The sequence below is a fragment of the Salvelinus namaycush genome, chromosome 5 (genome assembly GCF_016432855.1).
Source record: "Salvelinus namaycush isolate Seneca chromosome 5, SaNama_1.0, whole genome shotgun sequence".
NCBI lineage: Eukaryota > Metazoa > Chordata > Actinopteri > Salmoniformes > Salmonidae > Salvelinus > Salvelinus namaycush.
Window position 1 is genome coordinate 48,547,983 of NC_052311.1, and position 20,080 is coordinate 48,568,062.

The following is a 20,080-nucleotide window of genomic DNA, read 5'->3' on the forward strand; positions in this document are numbered from 1 at the left end:
ACTGCTCCAAAACCGCCATAAAAAAGCCAGACTACAGTTTGCAACTGCACATGGGGACAAAGATTGTACTTTTTGGAGAAATGTCCTCTGGTCTGATGAAACAAAAATAGAACTCTTTGGCCATAATGACCAACGTTATGTTTGGAGGAAAAAGGGGGATGCTTGCAAGCCGAAGAACACCATCCCAACCGTGAAGCACGGGGGTGGCAGCATCATGTTGTGGTGGTGCTTTGCTGCAGGAGGGACTGGTGCACTTCACAAAATAGATGGCATCATAAGGTAGGGAAAATTATGTGGATGAATTGAAGCAACATCTCAAGACATCAGTCAGAAAGTTAAAGCTTGGTCGCAAATGGGTCATCCAAATGGACAATGACCCCAAGCACACTTCCAAAGTTGTGGCAAAATGGCTTAAGGACAACAAAGTCAAGGTTTTGGAGTGGCCATCACAAAGCCCTGACCTCAATCCTATAGATGATTTGTGGGCAGAACTGAAAAAGCGTGTGCGAGCAAGGAGGCCTACAAACCTGACTCAGTTACATCAGCTCTGTCAGGAGGAATGGGCCAAAATTCACCCAACTTATTGTGGGAAGCTTGTGGAAGGCTACCCAAAACGTTTGACCCAAGTTAAACAATTTAAAGGCTATGCTACCAAATACTAATTGAGTGTATGTAAACTTCTGACCTACTGGGAATGTGATGAAAGAAATAAAAGCTGAAATAAATAATTCTCTCTACTATTATTCTGACATTTCACATTCTTAAAATAAAGTGGTGATCCTAACTGACCTAAGACAGGGCATTTTTACTCTGATTAAATGTCAGGAATTGTGAAAAACTGAGTTTAAATGTATTTGGCTAAGGTGTATGTAAACTTCTGACTTCAACTGTATTGCCTACTGGGCCAGAGTTAACGCTTTCAAGAAATGGGACACTGACATGGACACAAGAAAGCCCGCTACGACCTCCGACGAGACATCAAACATGCAAAAGGACAATATAGGAGGAAGGTGGAATCCTATTACACCAGCTCCGACGCTCGTTGTGTGTGGCAGGGCTTGCAGACGATAATGGATTGCAAAAGGAAACGCAGCCATGAGTTGCCCAGCGATGCAGAACTCCCAAACAAACTAAATGCCTTTTATGCTCGCTTCGAGGAATATAACACTGTGCCTTGCGTGAAAGTTGCTGTTTTTCCAGATGACTGTGTAATCTCGCTCGCCGTGGCCTATGTGAGAAAAACATTTAAACAGGTTAACAGTCACAAGGCCGCCGGGGCAGACAGAATACCAGGGCACATTCACAAAGTACGCGCAGACCAGCTGGCAAGTGTTTTCACTGACAATTTTAATCTCTCCTTGTCCCAGTCTGTAAACCCAACATGTTTCAAGCTGACCACCATTGTCCCTTTTCCCAAGAGCTCCAAGGTAACCTGCCTAAATGACGATCGTCCTGTCGCACTCACATCTGTAGTTATGAAGTGCTTTGAATGGCTGGTCATGACACACATCAACACCATCATCCCAGACACCCTACACCCACTCCAATTCGCATACCCCCAAAAGGTCCACAGAGGACGCAATCTCAATTGCACTTCACGCTGCCCTCTCCCACCTGGACAAGAGGTTAATAACTATGTGAGAATGCTGTTCATAGACTACAGCTCAGCGTTCAACACCATAGTCCCCTCCAAGCTTGGGATCCTGAGACTGAACTCCTCCCTCTGCAACTGGATCTTGGACTTCCTGACGAGCTGGCACCAGATGATGAGGGTAGGCAACAACACCTCTGCCATGCTGACCCTCAACACCCTCAGGTGTACGTGCTTAGTCCTGTACTCCCTGTTCACCCATGACTGCATGGCCACGCATGACTCCAACACCATCATCAAGGTTTCTGACAATACGACGGTGGAAGACCTGATCACCGACTGGCTGCATCACCGCCTGGTATGGCAAATGCACCGCCCTTGACCGCTAAGCCCTACAGAGGCTGGTGCGGACAGCCCAGTTCATCACTGGGTCCGAGCTCCCTGAAATCCATGACCTCTGTATCAGGCGGTGTCAGAGGAAGGCCCGAAAAACGGCCAAAGACTCCAGCCACCGAAGCCATAGACCGTCTGGCAAACAGGCTCCAAGACAGCTTCTACCCCCAAGCCGAAGACTGCTAAATAGCAAGACTGCTAAATAGTCAATGAATGGTACTTGAACTATCTGCACTGACTCTATCTTGCACTGACACTCTACATTGACACTCCCACACAAAAAAACACGGACATTCAACATGCAATAAATACACACACACACATAACAAATAGACGCATACCGACACAACACAAACACACATACATACACATTACACGCACACACACTTTTATACTCATCATATGGTGCTGCTGTTCTTTATTTTACTCTTATTATTATCTATCCTGATGCCGAGTCACTTTACCCTGCCTTCATGTACATATCTACCTCAAATGCCTAGTACCTCTGCACATTGATCTGGTACTGCTACTTCCTGTATATAGCTCCATTCTTGTGTATTTTATTTTATTCCTTGTGTTACTATTTTATTTTATTATTATTTTTAAACTCGACCAATGTGACAAATACCATTTTATTTGATTTGACGTATTTGTACTACTTACTCTACTTTTAAGTGCTTCAAAATCTTTACTCATTGTTTTATTACGGAATGAGTGAGACGGGTAGAAGGAATCCCAACTCTAGTCAGCACTGTGAATGCATGCTAAGAGTGTAGGATTTTTCAGGATGGCCACATGGTAGCTAGACCTCCAGTTCCCCCGGGGAAGAATGGTTGAGTTCAATTAAGGGCCTCGACCCCATTTCCCCCTTGTTCCCCCCCTCTCCTCTCTCCACGCCAAGACTATTTGAATAGGCTCTCGGACCTGCCTTATTTGCATATTAAGATTTCCTCACACACACAAAACATTGGGTCCGTTTTCCACAGAAATGTTTTGCTTATTGTTGCGGGAGATTCTCATATGCTGAACATCAAGCAGGTTGGTATTTCCCGTCAACAGATGGGCATGGTGCCGTATTTACAACCGAGTGATGGTAACTGTGTGGGGTGAACGCGCTCTAAGGTGACGCTCTTGCAGAGGAGAAACAGGTTTGAACATACCGTGTTATCAGCTGCATTTATCTGCATAGCATTGTCTGCTAGTGGAGCTGGGCCCTATGCCAGGTTTAAGGAGGGAAAGACAATAATGCTTTGTCTCTCCTACTTTTTATTTCTCTCTCCCTCTCGGACAGAGATGTGAGTCTGGCTGGCTCTCTGCAGCTCTCAATCCCTCCTCTGACAAGTTCCTCAAGTCCAGCCACAACAATGGATCGCAATCTTTTTCTCCCAACTGTAACAGATGTTTTGCTTCTACAAGGTCAAATGTGCTTTTGTTTCAGTGTAGACAATTATTGTATAAAGCACCATATTCAATTTGATTGTGTTATAATCCCCCCACCCCCCACCCCACCTAACAAAAAGAGAATCACAGTTGATGGACATCTGCCGGCTTATTTTTCGGTGGTGGACTGATGGGGCTCATAATGACCAAATGAGATTAGAGATAGGTGTTGGCCCTGCCGTGTGACTGTGGAGGTAGGCCTCTCTCTATCTCTCTCTCTCATCTCTCTATTTCTATCTCTCTCTCCATCTCTCTTTTTTCCATGCAGGGTTTCACAGCAGAGTGTTGTTTATTGATGCAGTAGTGTGCGTCCATGTTGTGGAGGGAGATGGGAGGGTTGTGAAGGGAGAAGGGAGGGAGGTGAAGGGAGAAGGGAGGGAGGTGAAGGGAAGAGGGATGGGCGTGAATACCGGGCTGTTCCCTGACAGAGCAGGCCTATGCTCTCATTGGCAACTTGTGGCTGCCACAGACACACACAAACATGGTACGGTGTGCCGCTGCGTAGTTGGGTGAATCTTGCGCATGAATTCAGCATTGTGTTGGGAGCGAAATAATTAAGAATGCCCAGTTGCTATTTATACTGTGCTAAACAATGGGAGCTCTGCTGGGCTGCGTGAGGCCTGCTGCTGAAGAGTATATTACTCTGTCATTCTGCACCTCTTGACCCCCTCAGCCCGTGTGCTGACAGTCAGATTGGACGAAAAAACAGGCAGGGTGGTCACTCTCCTCACCTCTCCATTCTCCATGCTAATCATTATGAATAATACATTTTTATTTATAGAGAGCTCTTCACTAACTCTGAGAGAGTTCGAGGTAGTTCAGAATTGGTGAGCAGTGTAAGTACAGCGTATTCAAACAGTGTTGTTAGGGGGGAAATGAACAATATGGACGTAGTACACAGAGCAACAGAGATGTTTGGTTCTTATTGTAAGTGCCTGTTTCAACACAGTAACACAACATGCATTGTGCTGCCAACCTAATAACTATTACACCAATTGATGCTGCTTATACATTTCTGCAAAGTCTATTTAAAGCTTCGAAAGTCTGCACAATTTCAAATAGAAGTTGAAACAATGGTTAAGTCATAGATATGATAGTAAGCTGGAACACCATTTTGGATTTTTCCACCATGTCACATTGTCATTGTGATTATTAGACAGAAATCCTCACTCCAAATGAAGTTTTCACATCACGTTTTTTTGACCTAAACCAAGTTTTTTCCCCCCTGAGTTTGCTGGAAAGAGAGCCAAGTGCCACCTCCTCTGACCAGCTCTCACACCTCTCTTTCTTCCCTCAATGCTTCTGCCAGGCCTGTGGAAGCAATGCAATTAGACAAACACAAACACGACTTCAGCTCTTTAAACCACCAGGGAAAACGCTGACTGCCCACTTGTGTGGGGACGACTGAGGGAAGCTGCCATTTTGACACTTTTGTGATAATTGTATCAGTTTTTGCGTAAATGTTAAACTTCTCTGCGCCAAACTTCCTTTACTTTAGTCGTACAACATTCTATCAACGAGCTTTCAGCAAAATATGAATAGCATAGTGACAACATATTAAGACTTTACCTCTTGTTTTTACTGTAGTTATTTTGAACTAGCTAGTTCATTTATGTGAGGACTTCCCAGAATTACTATGGGGTTCATGTTGGCCTTTGTTTGACTGACTTTAGTACATTGGGTTTAATCCTGCTGGTTTGGGGAGTGTTTGAGTTGGATTACTTCATCGCGGCCTTAGTAGTGTGGTTCAGTTCTAGCTAGGAAGAGGCAGGGAGGCATGTAGGGGTGAAAAGAGCGGTGTTCCTCAATACCGAATCAGCCGAAACCAACAGACATCAAAGTGGTAACGCGGTTCAAATCCCTCTGCATGCAAATTAAAAAAGGCAACAATAAACGTGTCAGAAGAACAAGGTGGACACGCAGTCTTTAGGTCTTTCTACCCCTCTCTCTCTCTTTTTCTCTCTCTTTCTCTCTCTCTTTCACTCTCCATGTCCTTCTTTCTCTCACACTCTCTCTCCCTGTCTTTCTTGCTCTCTCTCTCTCTCTCTCTCTCTCTCTCTCTCTCTCTCTCTCTCTCTCTCTCTCTCTTCCTTGTTCTGTCCCCCTCTCTCTTTCTCTCTCTCTCTCCCTCCCTTGCTCCCGGCTTTCTCCAAAACCCTCCTGGGTTTGATGTGGCTTAGGGGAGGAGTTGGAACAGGGGACAACAGAAATGCTGAGTTATCTCTTGCATGCAGTGTGGTGGCGTGGCTCTGCCCCTGTGTGTGTGTGTGTGTTTGTGTGTGTGACCAGCGCAGTGTAATCCTGTGGAAATGAAAGGTGCTGCCGCACACTGGCTGGGAGATTACAGTACTGCTCTGTCACGCTGCCAGGACAGACTACCGGCTGAACAGCTTCATCGCTCTCCCTTCTCTCCTCTTTAACTCCCTCTCCCCTCCCTCGCTCTCTTTCTCTCTCTCTCACACACACTCACATTCTCGCCCTCCCTCAATGAAGCTGCTTTTCCTCCTTCCCTCCCTTCTGCCCGTTACATCTCTCTTTTAGCCACGGTCATTTAAAATTCCCTATTTTTCTGTCTGTTTCTCTTCCTTCCATTCTCTCTGTGTCTCTTTCTCCCTCCCTCTCTCTCCCTCTCTCTCCCTCTCTCTCTCTCTCTCTCTCTCTCTCTCTCTCTCTCTCTCTCTCTCTCTCTCTCTCTCTCTCTCTCTCTCTCTCTCTCTCTCTCTCTCTCTCTCTCTCTCTTCCTTTCTCTCTCTCTCTCTCTCTCTCTCTCTCTCTCTCTCTCGCTGGCTCCCTCGTTCTCTACTCTTCATCTCACACAATTTTTTCTCACCCTCTGCTTCAGTTCTGTCATGGTGATCACCCCCCTGCCCTGCCCTCACACGGCCCAGTTGAGTTCCCTCCACATCCAGTGCTGTATAACTGAGTCACAGGACCTCATCACAGAGCTCCATAGATGGGCTCGGTCTCTACCGTACTGTACCGCTCAGCTGCACCCACACAGTCACACACACAAGCTTCCTTTGACTGGGGCTTCTCAGATACATGCTCTGTGTAAATTAATATTGTGTAGCTACAGTCTTCTATGGCCCACAGTCCCATCTCTCATGGCCCTCTGCTGGGCTAGAGTATAATGTTTCCTGTAAACTGTTAAATGTGTCCTTCATTTTGTGCTACATACAATGAATACTACATACATGTGTATGTTGTTATACCTAATGGTCCCATAATGTGTTCTTTTGCTGCCTTTCGAATTGTATTATATTGGCATGTTACAGGAATGGGCTAAAATGTATAGCTAAGGGTATACTCTCCGCCCCTGGTTAGGGTTTCTTTCTGTGTGAGTACAGCAGTTAAAGTGGAGGGTTAGGCTAAACCTCTCTCTCGTTTCCTTTCGGTAAAGGGCTGGCTGTGTGAGCTTCTGCGCTGGAAGGAGGACCCCAGCCCGGAGAACCGTACGCTGTGGGAGAACCTGTCCATGATCCGCCGCTTCCTGAGCTTGGCCCAGGCGGAGCGTGACGCCATCTACGAACAGGAGAGCACGGCCGGCCAGCAGCAGCACCACGCCGACCGTCCCCCGCACACAATGCACATGTCCACTGACCCCATGCAGGTGAGGAGGCAAAGACGTGCACATTAATACATACATGCACACACACAAGCGCATAATACACATAGACATGTACATACACACATACACACACGTACCTATGTGCAGTGGACACGCATACACATCCATTGGAGATGACACACACACAAGCATAGACACCAACTCTGATGTCTGTACCCACAGAACCCAACTCTGATGTATATGTCCCACACAGATCCACTACAGGTGAGAGAGAGAATTTGTATTCTTTCATTTCTGTTGTGATTTCAAATAAGCAACCAGTATTATCCCTTAGTTTTACATTGTAATTATCTGGTGTTCGTAATAACCAGCAGTAAGGGGACATTTCTACAAATTATCTCTATTAATCACAAACATAGTAATAGTCAAAGTTTGTGTTTTTAATGAAATACTTTTTAAATTTACTCTTATTTTTAACTTATCTAAGTTTTATATTTAAAAGGCAGCTTGCAAATGAACACAAAAACCTGAGACCCACTTTAAACTTTTAAAATTGTGAATTGTTAACATAAATACTTATATTAAACATAGTGGCAGCTGAATGGCTGATCAGTTATTTTGTTAGCCAGAAACATATAAAAGCACCAGTGTAGAAATACCAGAATCAGATTTTTCTCATCGAGCCTAATATCAGATTAAAAAAGTGAAAAGAAATGACCAATTTGGGATACTTCGCAGAAAAGTTAACCGCTAATGAAATAGAAATGATGTCCAGTAAAATGTCTCAGTACTGTAATGCATAGAGGAACTACTGACACTTGCAATTCATAGTGCTTATTGGTGTTGGCGTTGAACCTCTGTCAACTCAGGTCAGTCTATTTATTAAAAAGCTTGTTCTCAGGAGAGACCTGTTGCAAAGCAGTGATTCGCAGACGTGGAGAGAAGCTTCCCTTATTAAAGCTCCCTATATGTGTGTGTTCTTGTGTAAAATTGGATCTTTGGTGTGAATATGTGCAGCTGGCCGGTAAGCTATCTGTAAAGTGCTGTGTTTTCGAAACTTCATTACCAAACTCCAATTGGAGTGAGTCTGACTCAGGGGGAAAAAACTGTTGTGTGTTCAATAGAAAGCACGAGTTGCCCACTCAACCCTCTCTCCACGCTAACAATGAGACATTTTAGGAGTAATGTGTCATGTGTTTACACTAGCGGGATACTGACGGCAAAGCAAAGCCATCGTTAGCATTCTCACACCCATGGCAATCGGCGGCGATCGCGTTTTGAATTGTACACACATTGAGTTTGTTTATCGTGGTCTGGCAATATATTTTGAAGGGGGCCTGATAAGCTCGATAGTACCAACCAGAACGGACAGTTTCCGTGTGAATTCTCGGCGTCTCAGTGTCTTTGTACGTGTTTGCATGCGTGTGTGTCATGTGTGTGTGCGCGTGCAGGTTTGTATGTGAGTACTGGTGCCTCTACCCCACAATGAAAGACACAATTTCCGCATGAAAAAAAATCTCAAGGACTGATTACATTCAATAAGATATTACATGGAAATTCCTCCAGTGGAGCGCCTGTTCTGTGCACAGTGGGCCCATTTTTCTACACAACTCAATTGATTTGAATGAAAGGCGTTATTAAGTCGCCGATAAGTGTTCACTGATAACATCCTGTCTCTTGTCGTCCCCCCCTTTCCCACTACAGTCTCAGACCCATCAACCGCCACAGCAGCAGCACCAGCCCCCCATGTCCCTCCAGCACCCCTCCCAGCCTCCACTGTCCCAGCAGCCCATGCAACAGCAGCAGCAGCAACCACCCATGGGCCCCCGGCTGCCCCCTCGCCAGCCCTCCACCGCTTCCCCGGCAGAGACAGAGGACGAGGGCCGCGGCGGCGGGGGCACCAAGGCTCGCTCCGGCGGGGGCAAGATCTCCCACGAGGCCCTAGGCATTCTGCAGAGCTTCATTCAGGACGTGGGGATGTACCCAGACGAGGAGGCCATCCACACCCTATCGGCCCAGCTGGACCTACCCAAGCTCACCATCATCAAGTTCTTCCAGAACCAGCGCTTCTACGTCAACCACCTGGCCAAGCCGCCCAAGGAACCCAGCAACAGCAGTAGCAGCAGCCCGGCCTTTGAGGAGGAACTGTCGGAATTCAGGGAGGGCAGCGCCGAGCTGCTGAAGGAGCTGGAAGAGAATACACAGACCAACAGCACCATCTTCTCCATCAAGATCGAGGAGCACCTGGCCCACGCCGAGGCCCTCTCAGAATCTGACCACGAGGCCAAGGAGTAGAGAGAGCAGCCCCCAGTCTGAACACTGTGCTGAAAGAGTAGTGTTGCTATACACACAGAGACTGAATGCAATGCTAAAGGGTAATGGTCTGGCTAGCGCAGTGCGGACGCTGCGAGAGAAAAGAGTAGTGTTTCTATCAATACAGAGTCTGGACTCTATGCGTACGATTAGCGTTTATATATCAATGCAGACTGAAAGGCTACGCAACGCTAGCATTCTCACGCTGGAAACCGCTCCATTTCCACAGACTACAGTAATACGAATAAGTATTGCTTTTTCTGATTTTGTAAAACTTGTATTATTCACTGTAAAGACTGATGCATCATTTAAATAACCTGCACAAAAAATTATTCAAAGTATGTTGCCGTGGATATTTGCTGACTGCACTTAATGTCTGTTGTTTTACACTGATTTCCTTTCTTTTTGAGCTACTGATATTATAATAAAAAGCCCCCATGGAGTTTGATAGGACTTTGATAGGTGTTTACGTATGTGGTGTCAACTGGATTTTTTCAAATGCATATGAAATCGAGGAACAAGTGGATGACAAGGCCTTAATGATGAGGTACTAAGTCTGGAAGCCTGCTGGCAAATTAGTTATTCTTTGAAAAAGCGAAAAACATGACGGTGATTACGGATCACTCAAACTCTGGAACCCAAAACGCACCCCAAGTGCGTCGCCGAGAATAGCTCAATCGTTACATATTATTTGTTAGGAAGAAATATAAATATATATATAGACATTATATTAACTGTAAAAAAAGATACAGTCTTAAAGAAACTATGCCAATAAATGCCTTGTACTATATGGCACTGCCGATTAGATTATTTTGCAAAACCTTTGTCACTGTAACTTTTTGAATCAGCCACACAGTTTAAAAATGTGAATCACAAACTCTGTTTTTTGTTGTCTTCTACATTATTTATTTGCAGTTCATGCAGTGTTTCTGATGTAATTACTTTTTGGGGAAAGTTTGTTACATAGCGCTTTTTTTATTTCACTGATCCTTTTCTATTTATAAATGTCATTTTGATGGGCAGTAAAAACAAAAAGTGTCTTAACGTTTTAAATGGAAGATGTGCTTTAAAGGTTGCCTATAAAAGTGCTGTATGTCAAGCAACTCATGCTACAAGCTTCACAATTAATGTTGTATGCAATTTTTACTATCATGCAAATAAGCATAGGTAAATTACTAACCTATAGAACACCTTAGAGAGAAAAACATATGCAATCTGTGTGAATATCGATGTCTGCAATGTGTCTTCCTTTGGTTAAGAATCCAATTCAAGCTATTCCTGTATAAATATCCTGTATACATTTTTTTTTCTTTTTTATGAGTTTATTTCAATGAGAACATCAGTTATTTTGTTACAACTGACTGTTTTATAAGTGTTTCTCGGTTTCTTTATGCAGAAATTGTCTAACTAGGAGTGGTTCTTTATTGTTAATTACACAATTAAACTGTTTGTATTGTACCCCAGATTCTTGCCATTCATGTGACCACGCTACTTGCACCTATAGAACAAGGTTTCACTTACCATATTCAACAGTATGTATCAACATATAACGACTTTTCAGTGAAATTAGTTTATTTTTTATCCTAAAAAGTGTAATACTTGTAAGTATCACAATTTATAATTGTCCTTTTTTTATTTCTATGCAAAAGTTAACACTTTTAACAATATGTGCATATCCAGTACCTTTGAAAACCACTGTACATGAGCTCCACTCTTGCATCTTTTATCTTGATACTCTCCTGAGAATCTGAAGTAGCTGTGAGACCTGAAAAATAAATACAAGTGGGATGTTAATTCCTGTGCTAACGAAGCCCTCTACAGGGAGATAACGTGTCAAAACAGCACAGGTTCCCTGACCTCTCTCTGAACCCCAGGTGAACTCAGGTGTCTGTCTGCTCCACACAGAAATTACCTTTACCTGTTAACACCCTCGGATATGTGCCAGCCAGTCTGGGCTGGATTCCCTCGAGGTTTTGCTCTTTTTCTCCTTTTCAAAATAAAGGCCAGTGTAACATTGTGCGTGTTTGAAGCAAAGGAGGAGAAATGCACAGATTCTTGAATCACATTTTCACATAAGGGGATTGATTCTAAGGGGTTCAATCACCAGAGATTTGAGTTCTTGAGCACTTTAGGTTATTTACAATTCAAGGGGAAATGGTCACAGTAGTTTAACATACACTGTACACTCTTAGAAGAAAAGGTGCTATCTAGAACTTAAAGGGTTCTTCGGCTGTCCTATAACCCTTTTTTCTAAGAGTGTACATACCAGGGTTGGGATCAAATTGGAATTGTGTTACAAATGGCTCTAATTCCAATTAGAATCTTGAATTTGAATTTAATTTGAATTGGCCACACTCCACATGAAGCAGAATTTGAATTGAATTAAAGGAAATATAATTTAATTTAATTAGATTCAATTAAATTCAAATGGCTCATTTATCACCATAGAATGTTTATTTTGACATAATGTATGGTTACCAATAACATGTAGCAAAAGGTTGAAACATTTAAATACACTTGTTTGGAAATATTCTAAGATCATGTTGTGGGTTGTCTATAATAATTCATAATTCCCTTAAAAATAAGTTTTAAAAAAATGTCTGAAAAAATGAATTTCCCAGAATGCATTAGATCAAACACTGCAACATGGAAGGGAACGTTATCTAACATCTCATGACAAAGAAAAATACTGTTTTGCTTCTGTCTAAATGTCAACTGAAATATCACATTTACATAAGTATTCAGACCCTTTGCTCCGTACTTTGTTGAAGAACCTTTGGCAGCGATTACAGCCTCGAGTCTTCTTGGGTATGACACTACAAGCTTGCATACCAGTATTTGGGGAGTTTCTCCCATTCTTCTCTGCAGATCCTCTCAAGCTCTGTCAGGTTGGATGGGGAGCTTCGCTGCACAGCTAATTTCAGGTCTTTCCAGAGATGTTCGATCAGGTTCAAGTCCGTTTCTGGCTGGGCTACTCAAGGACATTCAGAGACTTGTCCCGAAGCCACTCCTGCATTGTTTTGGCTGTGTGCTTAGGGTTGTTGTCCTGATGGAAGGTGAACCTTTGCCCCAGTCTGAGGTCTTGAGTGCTCTGAAGCAGGTTTTCATCAAGGATCTCTTTGTACTTTGCTCCAGTCATCTTTCCCTCGATCCTGACTAGCTCCCCAGTCCCTGCCGCTGAAAAATATCCCCACAGCATGATGCTGCCACCACCATGCTCCACCGTAGGGATGGTGCCAGGTTTCCTCCAGGTGTGAAGCTTGGCATTCAGGCCAAATTGTTCAATCTTGGTTTCATCAGAGCAGAGAATCTTGTTTCTCATGGTCTGAGAGTCCTTTAGGTGCCTTTTGGCAAACTTCAAGCGGGCTGTCATGTACCTTTTACTGAGGAGTGGCTTCAGTCTGACCACTCTAGCATAAAGGCCTGATTGGTGGAGTGCTGCAGAGATGGTTGTCCTTCTGGAAGGATCTCCCATCTCCACAGAGGAACTCTGGAACTCTGTCCGACTGACCATCAGGTTCTTGGTCACCTCCCTGAGCAAGGCCCTTCCCCCCCGATTACTCAGTTTGGCCGTGCGGCCAGCTCTAGGAAGTGTCTTGGTTTCCAAATTTCTTCCATTTAAGAATGATAGAGGTCACTATGTTCTTGGGGACCTACAATGCTGCAGACATGTTTTGGTACCCTTCCCCAGATCTGTGCCTTGACAAAATCCTGTCTCGGAGCTCTACGGACAATTCCTTCAACCTCATGGTTTGGTTTTTGCTCTGACATGCACAGTCAACTGTGGGACCTTTATATAGACAGGTGTGTGCCTTTCCAAATCATGTCCAAACAACTGAATATTCCACATGTGGACTCCAATCAATTGTAGAAACATTTCAAAGATGATCAGTGGAAATAGGATGCACCTGAGCTCATTTTCAAGACTCAGCCAACGCTGCTGTCCCATGTACAGTGCATTCAGGAAGTATTCCGACTCCTTCCCTTTTCCACATTTTGTTAAATTACAGCCTTATTCTAAAATGGATTTAATATTTTTTCCCACATCAATCTATACACAATACCCCATAATGACAAAGCAAAAACAGATTTTTTAGAAATGTTAGCAAATATATTAAAAATAAAAAACTGAAATACCTTGTTTATTCAGACCTTTTGTGAGGTTTGTGTGTGTGTATTTGCGTGTGTTTGTGAATATGCGTGTATGCGTGTGTGTGAGTATATATGAGTGCAGGAGTCTCTGTGTGTATGAGGTGTGTGTGTGTTTTGTGTGAGTGAGTGTGTGTGTGTGTGTGTGGGAGTGTGTGCAAAAAAGTGCAGGACAGAGTACCATGCAGGTCGACGGCTAGTGATGGCTGTTCAACAGTCTGATGGCCTGGTGATAAAAGCTGTTTCCAAGCCTCTTGGGCATTGCTCTGATGCACCTGTACCATCTTCCAGACTGTAGCAGAGTGAACAGTCCGTGGCCCGCCTGACTGAAGTGCTTAGTAATCTTCTTGGCCTTCCTTTGAAACTGAGTGCTGCAAATATCCTGGAGGCAGGCAGCGTGCCCCCGTTGGTGCGTTGGGCTGACCTCTCCACCCACTGAAGAGCCATGTGGTTGAGGAGGGTGCAGTTGCCATACCAGGTGGTGATGCAACAGAATGCTCTCAATGGTGCATCTATAAAGGTTTTTGAGGGTCTTAGGGGCCTTGCTGAATTTCTTCATCTGCCTGAGATTGAAGAGGCGTTGTTGTGCCTTCTTCACCACAGTGTCGATGTGATGGGACCATTTCCGGTCCTCAGCGATAGTGCACCATGAGGAACTTGAAGCTTTTGGCCCTTCCCCTTGACATTTCTGTCTCCTGTAGTCCACGATCAGTTTCATGGTTTTGTTGACGTTGAGGGAGAGGTTATTGTCCTGGCACAACTCCAACAGGGCTCTAACCTCTTCCCTGAGCTAAAGTCGTGCATGGCCACGCAGTCGTCGGTAAACAGAGAGAACAGGAGGGGGCTAAGCACACACCCCTGGGGGACCCCCATGTTGATGACCAGTGTTGTGGAGGAGTAGTTTTCGACCCTCACCACATGGGGTCGGCCCGACAGGAAGTCCAGGACCCAGTTGCACAAGGATGAATTCTTTGCAATAATAAGTGGCTCATCCTTTCAATGAAAGATTTGTCAAATGAATGAGACTTTCATGTTTCATGTCTCAATTGGTTTGAATTGCTATGAATTCAATTATACTTCCTGACCAATGGCCCACATAGATAATTCATGGCAAAATGTGTAGAATTGCATGAAACATTTTCTCTCCACCCCATAGCATTTTTTGGGGGGGAATTGCAGGAAATTAGCTTTAAAACTGCTAAATGTTCTGTCTGCCTCATGGCACAATGAATTGCATGAAATTAGTTTTAAGACTGCAACATTTCCTCTCTCCGCACCATGGCAAAATATGTAGAATTGCAGAAAATGTGCTTTAAAACAACAACATTTTCTCTACATGTAACGATGTTCCTCCTCCTCTTCATCCGAAGAGGAGGAGCAGGGATTCGACCAAAACGCAGCGTTGTGAAATGACATGATTTTTAATTAACAAAACAGAAAACACGAACGAACACTTGAATAGTTACAAAACAATAAACGACGTAGACAGACCTGAACGACGAACTCACATGAAACACGAAGAACGCATGAACAGGAAAACTGACTACATAAAACGAACGAACAAAACCGAAACAGTCCCATGTGGCGTAACATAACACAGACACAGGAGACAACCACCCACAACAAACAATGTGAAACAACCTACCTTAATATGACTCTCAATCAGAGGAAACGCCAAACACCTGCCTCTAATTGAGAGCCATACCAGGCAACCCATTAACCCAACATAGAAAACACATAACATAGACTACCCACCCAAAACTCACGCCCTGACCAATTAAACACATACCAAACAACAGAAAACAGGTCAGGAACGTGACAGAACCCCCCCCTCAAGGTGCGAACTCCGGGCGCACCCCTACAACTCAAGGGGAGGGTCTGGGTGGGCATCTGTCCGCGGTGGCGGCTCCGGCGGTGGACGAGGACACCACTCCACCACTGTCTTTGTCCCTCTCCTTCGCGTCCTTTGAGTGGCGACCCTCGCCCCCGACCATGGTCCAGGAACCTTCACTAAGGCCCCTCCTACATAGAGGAGACAGCTCAGGACAGAGAGGTAGCTCAGGACAGAGAGGTAGCTCAGGACAGAGAGGTAGCTCAGGACAGAGAGGTAGCTCCGGACAGAGAGGTAGCTTAGGACAGAGGGACAACTCTGTACTAATGGCAGCTCCGGACTGGGTGGCAGCTCCGGACTGGGTGGCAGCTCCGGACTGGGTGGCAGCTCCGGACTGGGTGGCAGCTCCGGACTGAGTGGCAGCTCCGGACTGAGTGGCAGCTCCGGACTGAGTGGCAGCTCATGACTGAGTGGCAGCTCATGACTGAGTGGCAGCTCATGACTGGAGGGCAGCTCATGACTGTAGGGCAGCTCATGACTGTAGGGCAGCTCAAGCTCATGACTGTAGGGCAGCTCATGACTGTAGGGCAGCTCATGACTGAAGGGCAGCTCATGACTGGAGGGCAGCTCATGACTGGAGGGCAGCTCATGACTGGAGGGCAGCTCATGACTGTAGGGCAGCTCATGACTGTAGGGCAGCTCATGACTGTAAGGCAGCTCATGACTGTAAGGCAGCTCATGACTGTAGGGCAGCTCATGACTGTAGGGCAGCTCATGACTGTAGGGCAGCTCTGGCAGCTCCTGACTGGCTGGCGGTTCTGGCAGCTCCTGACTGGCTGGCGGCTCTGGCAGCTCCTGACTGGCTGGCGGCTCTGGCAGCTCCTGACTGGCTGGCGGCTCTGGCAGCTCCTGACTGGCTGGCGGCTCTGGCAGCTTCTGACTGGATGGCGGCTCTGGCAGCTCCTGACTGGCTGGCGGCTCTGGCAGCTCCTGACTGACGGACGGCTCTAGCGGCTCCTGACTGACGGACGGCTCTAATGGCTCGGGACAGACGGGCGGCTCTAATGGCTCGTGGCAGACGGATGGCTCAGAAGGCGCTGGGCAGACGGATGGCTCAGAAGGCGCTGGGCAGACGGATGGCTCAGAAGGCGCTGGGCAGACGGATGGCTCAGAAGGCGCTGGGCAGACGGATGGCTCAGACGGCGCTGGGCAGACAGATGGCTCAGACGGCGCTGGGCAGACAGATGGCTCAGACGGCGCTGGGCAGACAGATGGCTCAGACGGCGCTGGGCAGACAGATGGCTCAGACGGCGCTGGGCAGACAGATGGCTCAGACGGTGCTGGGCAGACGAGCAGTGCAGGCGGCGTTGGGCAGACAGCCGACTCTGACCTGCTGAGGCGCACATACCGGACCGTACAGGCGTACTGGCTCCTTTGAGCACTGAGCCTGCCCAACCTTACCTGGTTGCATGATCCCCGTAGCCCGTCCAGTGCGGGGAGGTGGAATAACCCGCACTGGGCTGTGTTGGCGAACCGGGGACACCATGCGTAAGGCTGGTGCCATGTACACCGGCCCGAGGAGACGTACTGGAGGCCAGATATGTTGAGCCGGCTTCATGGCACTTGGCTCAATGCTCACTCTAGCCCGGCTAGTGCGGGGAGGTGGAATAACCCGCACTGGGCTATGAACACGTACAGGAGACACCATGCGCTCTACTGCGTAACACGGTGTCTGCCCGTACTCTCGCTCTCCACGGTAAGCCCGGGAAGTTGGCGCAGGTCTCCTACCTGACTTCGCCACACTACCCTTTAGCCCCCCCCCCAAGAATTTTTTTGGGTTGTACTTGCGGGCTTCCAGCCTTGCTTCCGTGCTGCCTCCTCATATCGTCGCCTCTCCGCTTTAGATGCCTCCAGCTCCGCCTTGGGACGGCGACACTCCTCTGGCTCTGCCCAGGGTCCTTCTCCGTCCAGAATCTCTTCCCATGTCCAATCCTCCTTGACCCACTGCTGCTGTCGTTGCTGTCCGTTAACCCGCTGCTTGATCTGGGTTTGGTGGGTGGTTCTGTAACGATGTTCCTCCTCCTCTTCATCCGAAGAGGAGGAGCAGGGATTCGACCAAAACGCAGCGTTGTGAAATGACATGATTTTTAATTAACAAAACAGAAAACACGAAAACAAACACTTGGAAGGATTATAAAATAACAAAAACGAATGTAGACTGACCTAAACCATGAGAACTTACATATAACACGAAGCACGTAGGAACAGGTACAGACTATAACAAACGAACGAACAAACGCTACAGTCCCGTGTGGTGCGCAGACACAGACACGGACGACAACCACCCACAACAAACAATGTGAAACAACCTACCTTAATATGACTCTCAATCAGAGGAAACGCCAAACACCTGCCTCTAATTGAGAGCCATACCAGGCAACCCATTAACCCAACATAGAAAACACATAACATAGACTACCCACCCAAAACTCACGCCCTGACCAATTAAACACATACCAAACAACAGAAAACAGGTCAGGAACGTGACACTACACCCCATGGCAAAATGTGTAGAATTGCACTAAATTAACTTAAAAACGAAAAACATTCTCTCCGCCCTTCAAGGGGGGACCACTAAAATGTTTTACCTGCGAGGTGGGGAACCCCCAAACCAAATCTTGCATAGGGTCACCAAATAGCTCAATACTTCTTCACTTGCAGTGGGAGGATTTGGGCAGGAGTCTCCAGCACATTGAAGGATGTTGAGTATCATCATGGGCGGTCTTTGTAGGAAGGGGAGCTAGAAGAGACAACTACAGATGTAGGATCTTGATTTGATCACTCTTTCGTTTGCTGAGAATTTTCCTGCAAAGGAAATGCTAACTTGTAGTGTATTTCACGGTTACAAAGGCTTCTAAAGTGTGTATTTCCACTTTGAAATGTCAGACTTGATTTGCCCTAACAAAAAAAACAAAAAATCTGCAAAAATGTCCATTCATTATAATCCTAATAATAATTCACATTTCCTGTTTCTGCAGGATTATTTTCCTTCTGTAGCAAACTGGCTCAAATTAAGTCCCCCACAGCCTTTTATTGACAGATGTCACTATACCCTCTTAACACATTCTCTGATGAAATATGCCCCTAAATAACACTCTGCCATCTCATAAAGATATAAAACATAGACACAATGTAATCACAATTACAATGGAGATTCTGATGATTCAGTGGCGTCATTACCTCAGGCCTCGACTACTGCCATTGGCTATGTAAGAAGTTAGTGCGCTATAGAAGTACTGTGAGGAAACACTTTACGTTGAGTACACATATTCCCAACATGGCTTCTTCCACTTTCCCTCTATGGCCTTACAATTGTGGGAATGAGGCAGAGATAGTAGTCACCTTATTTATACCTGTTTTCGAGGGAGATTTGTGTCACTTGCACCCAATGTGGGTCTGGCATTGCCCTGTTCTGTCAATCATTTGTTGATGTACTGAAAGCTATTTTAAGATGTAGATATCCAACCCATCATGCGGTTCATTAACCCATCAATGCTCTTTTGTTCCTTGAAAACAGCAGAGGATATGTTGTTGTAGGCAGTAATGGGGAAGCCAGGGAGGAGCGCACTAGGGTCTAAGTAGAGGATGATAATTTATCAACACACCGTTTACACACCAGGTCATGCATGTGCTGTATTTAAAGGCACGGTGGTACTGATTTATCGGCTAAGGCCTTGGTAATGTTTCTGCAACGTTTAACTCCAGATTAATAGGGATGTTATACTCAGGTTGCTGCACAACAATGGCAGCCAGGTCTGCCTCGTGCAGAGGAGTCCTCCTTGGCTCAGCAGTCTACCCACACAGCCCCTGGGACTGCGCAGTAAATCAAACAGGAAATGCAGCAGAAAGCCTAATAAAGTTATTCTAATGATAGTGATCTCTGCGGAATCGCCCAGTGTATATCAGGAAGTTATCCCTCTCCTGCTGAATCGTTTGGCAAATCCAAAATGTTTTAGATGTTGTTTTTGAATTCCCGAATTGAAGGAGCGGAAACAGAAGGTTAGGGTTTGAGAATTAATAACATGAATCGCCACGTTGCTTTTCCCCGCTGTGCTCTTGCCCTTTGCCCTCCAGTTTTTAGCAGAGCAGATTAAACATAGGACCAGCTCAGGGGGATTGAAGCATCTTTCTGAACACATTAATTTGAGCAACATCACACTTACATGAATATGCATGGGAATTCTTAGAAAAACTGGCACAAGGCTCCATATTATCATAATACATTTTATTATCATGTTTTAATTTTCTTTTCAGTATGCACTAAACATGTTTTCACTCAGATGGCATTGCTATAACTTAGTGAAGTCCACTGAAGGACTAGTTTCAGTGGTATACAGTGACGACTAGTCTAAAAAAAAATGCCCCAATAAAATGAGCTCAAATTTGGTCTTTCCTCAAGGACAACAGAAACTTATAATTCAGTGAGTAGTTTATACACTGAACATATTATTAAAATGTAATGCAAAAAGGTAACATAAAGGTCACATTTATGGATATAATAGTGTTTGCAGGAAACACAGGTTATAGGTCACATGTTGGACTTTGTTTACCCTTGTGTCCTTTGATCCATTGCCCTGGGAAAATGGAGGTAATTGGCAAGTTATATATTGTCTTTGACTGATCCCTGTTACAATATTGAGGTTTATCGTCGGGACAGACAGACACATCTCACTCTTTATCACCCTCTCTGCTCCCAGCCAAAACAACTTTTGTGTGAAAAGGGAAGCAGTCATAA

The 20,080-nt window shown here is 45.5% G+C and overlaps 1 protein-coding gene across 2 annotated transcripts in view; it reads left to right on the top strand.

The window, feature by feature from the left end:
• Window positions 1–10,763, top strand: part of LOC120047596 (DNA-binding protein SATB1-like) — a 42,431-nt gene extending 31,668 nt beyond the window's left edge. The window contains exons 9-10 of one of the 2 annotated variants that reach the window (XM_038993135.1): window positions 6,825–7,052; window positions 8,778–10,763. In XM_038993135.1, coding sequence (XP_038849063.1) covers window positions 6,825–7,052; window positions 8,778–9,287 — 738 coding nt within the window. In that variant the 3' untranslated portion in view covers window positions 9,288–10,763. Of the gene's footprint in view, window positions 1–6,824; window positions 7,053–8,720 lie in introns of both variants that reach the window. The other variant, XM_038993134.1, reaches the window with a different exon arrangement.
• The last annotated feature ends 9,317 nt before the right edge of the window (window positions 10,764–20,080 follow it).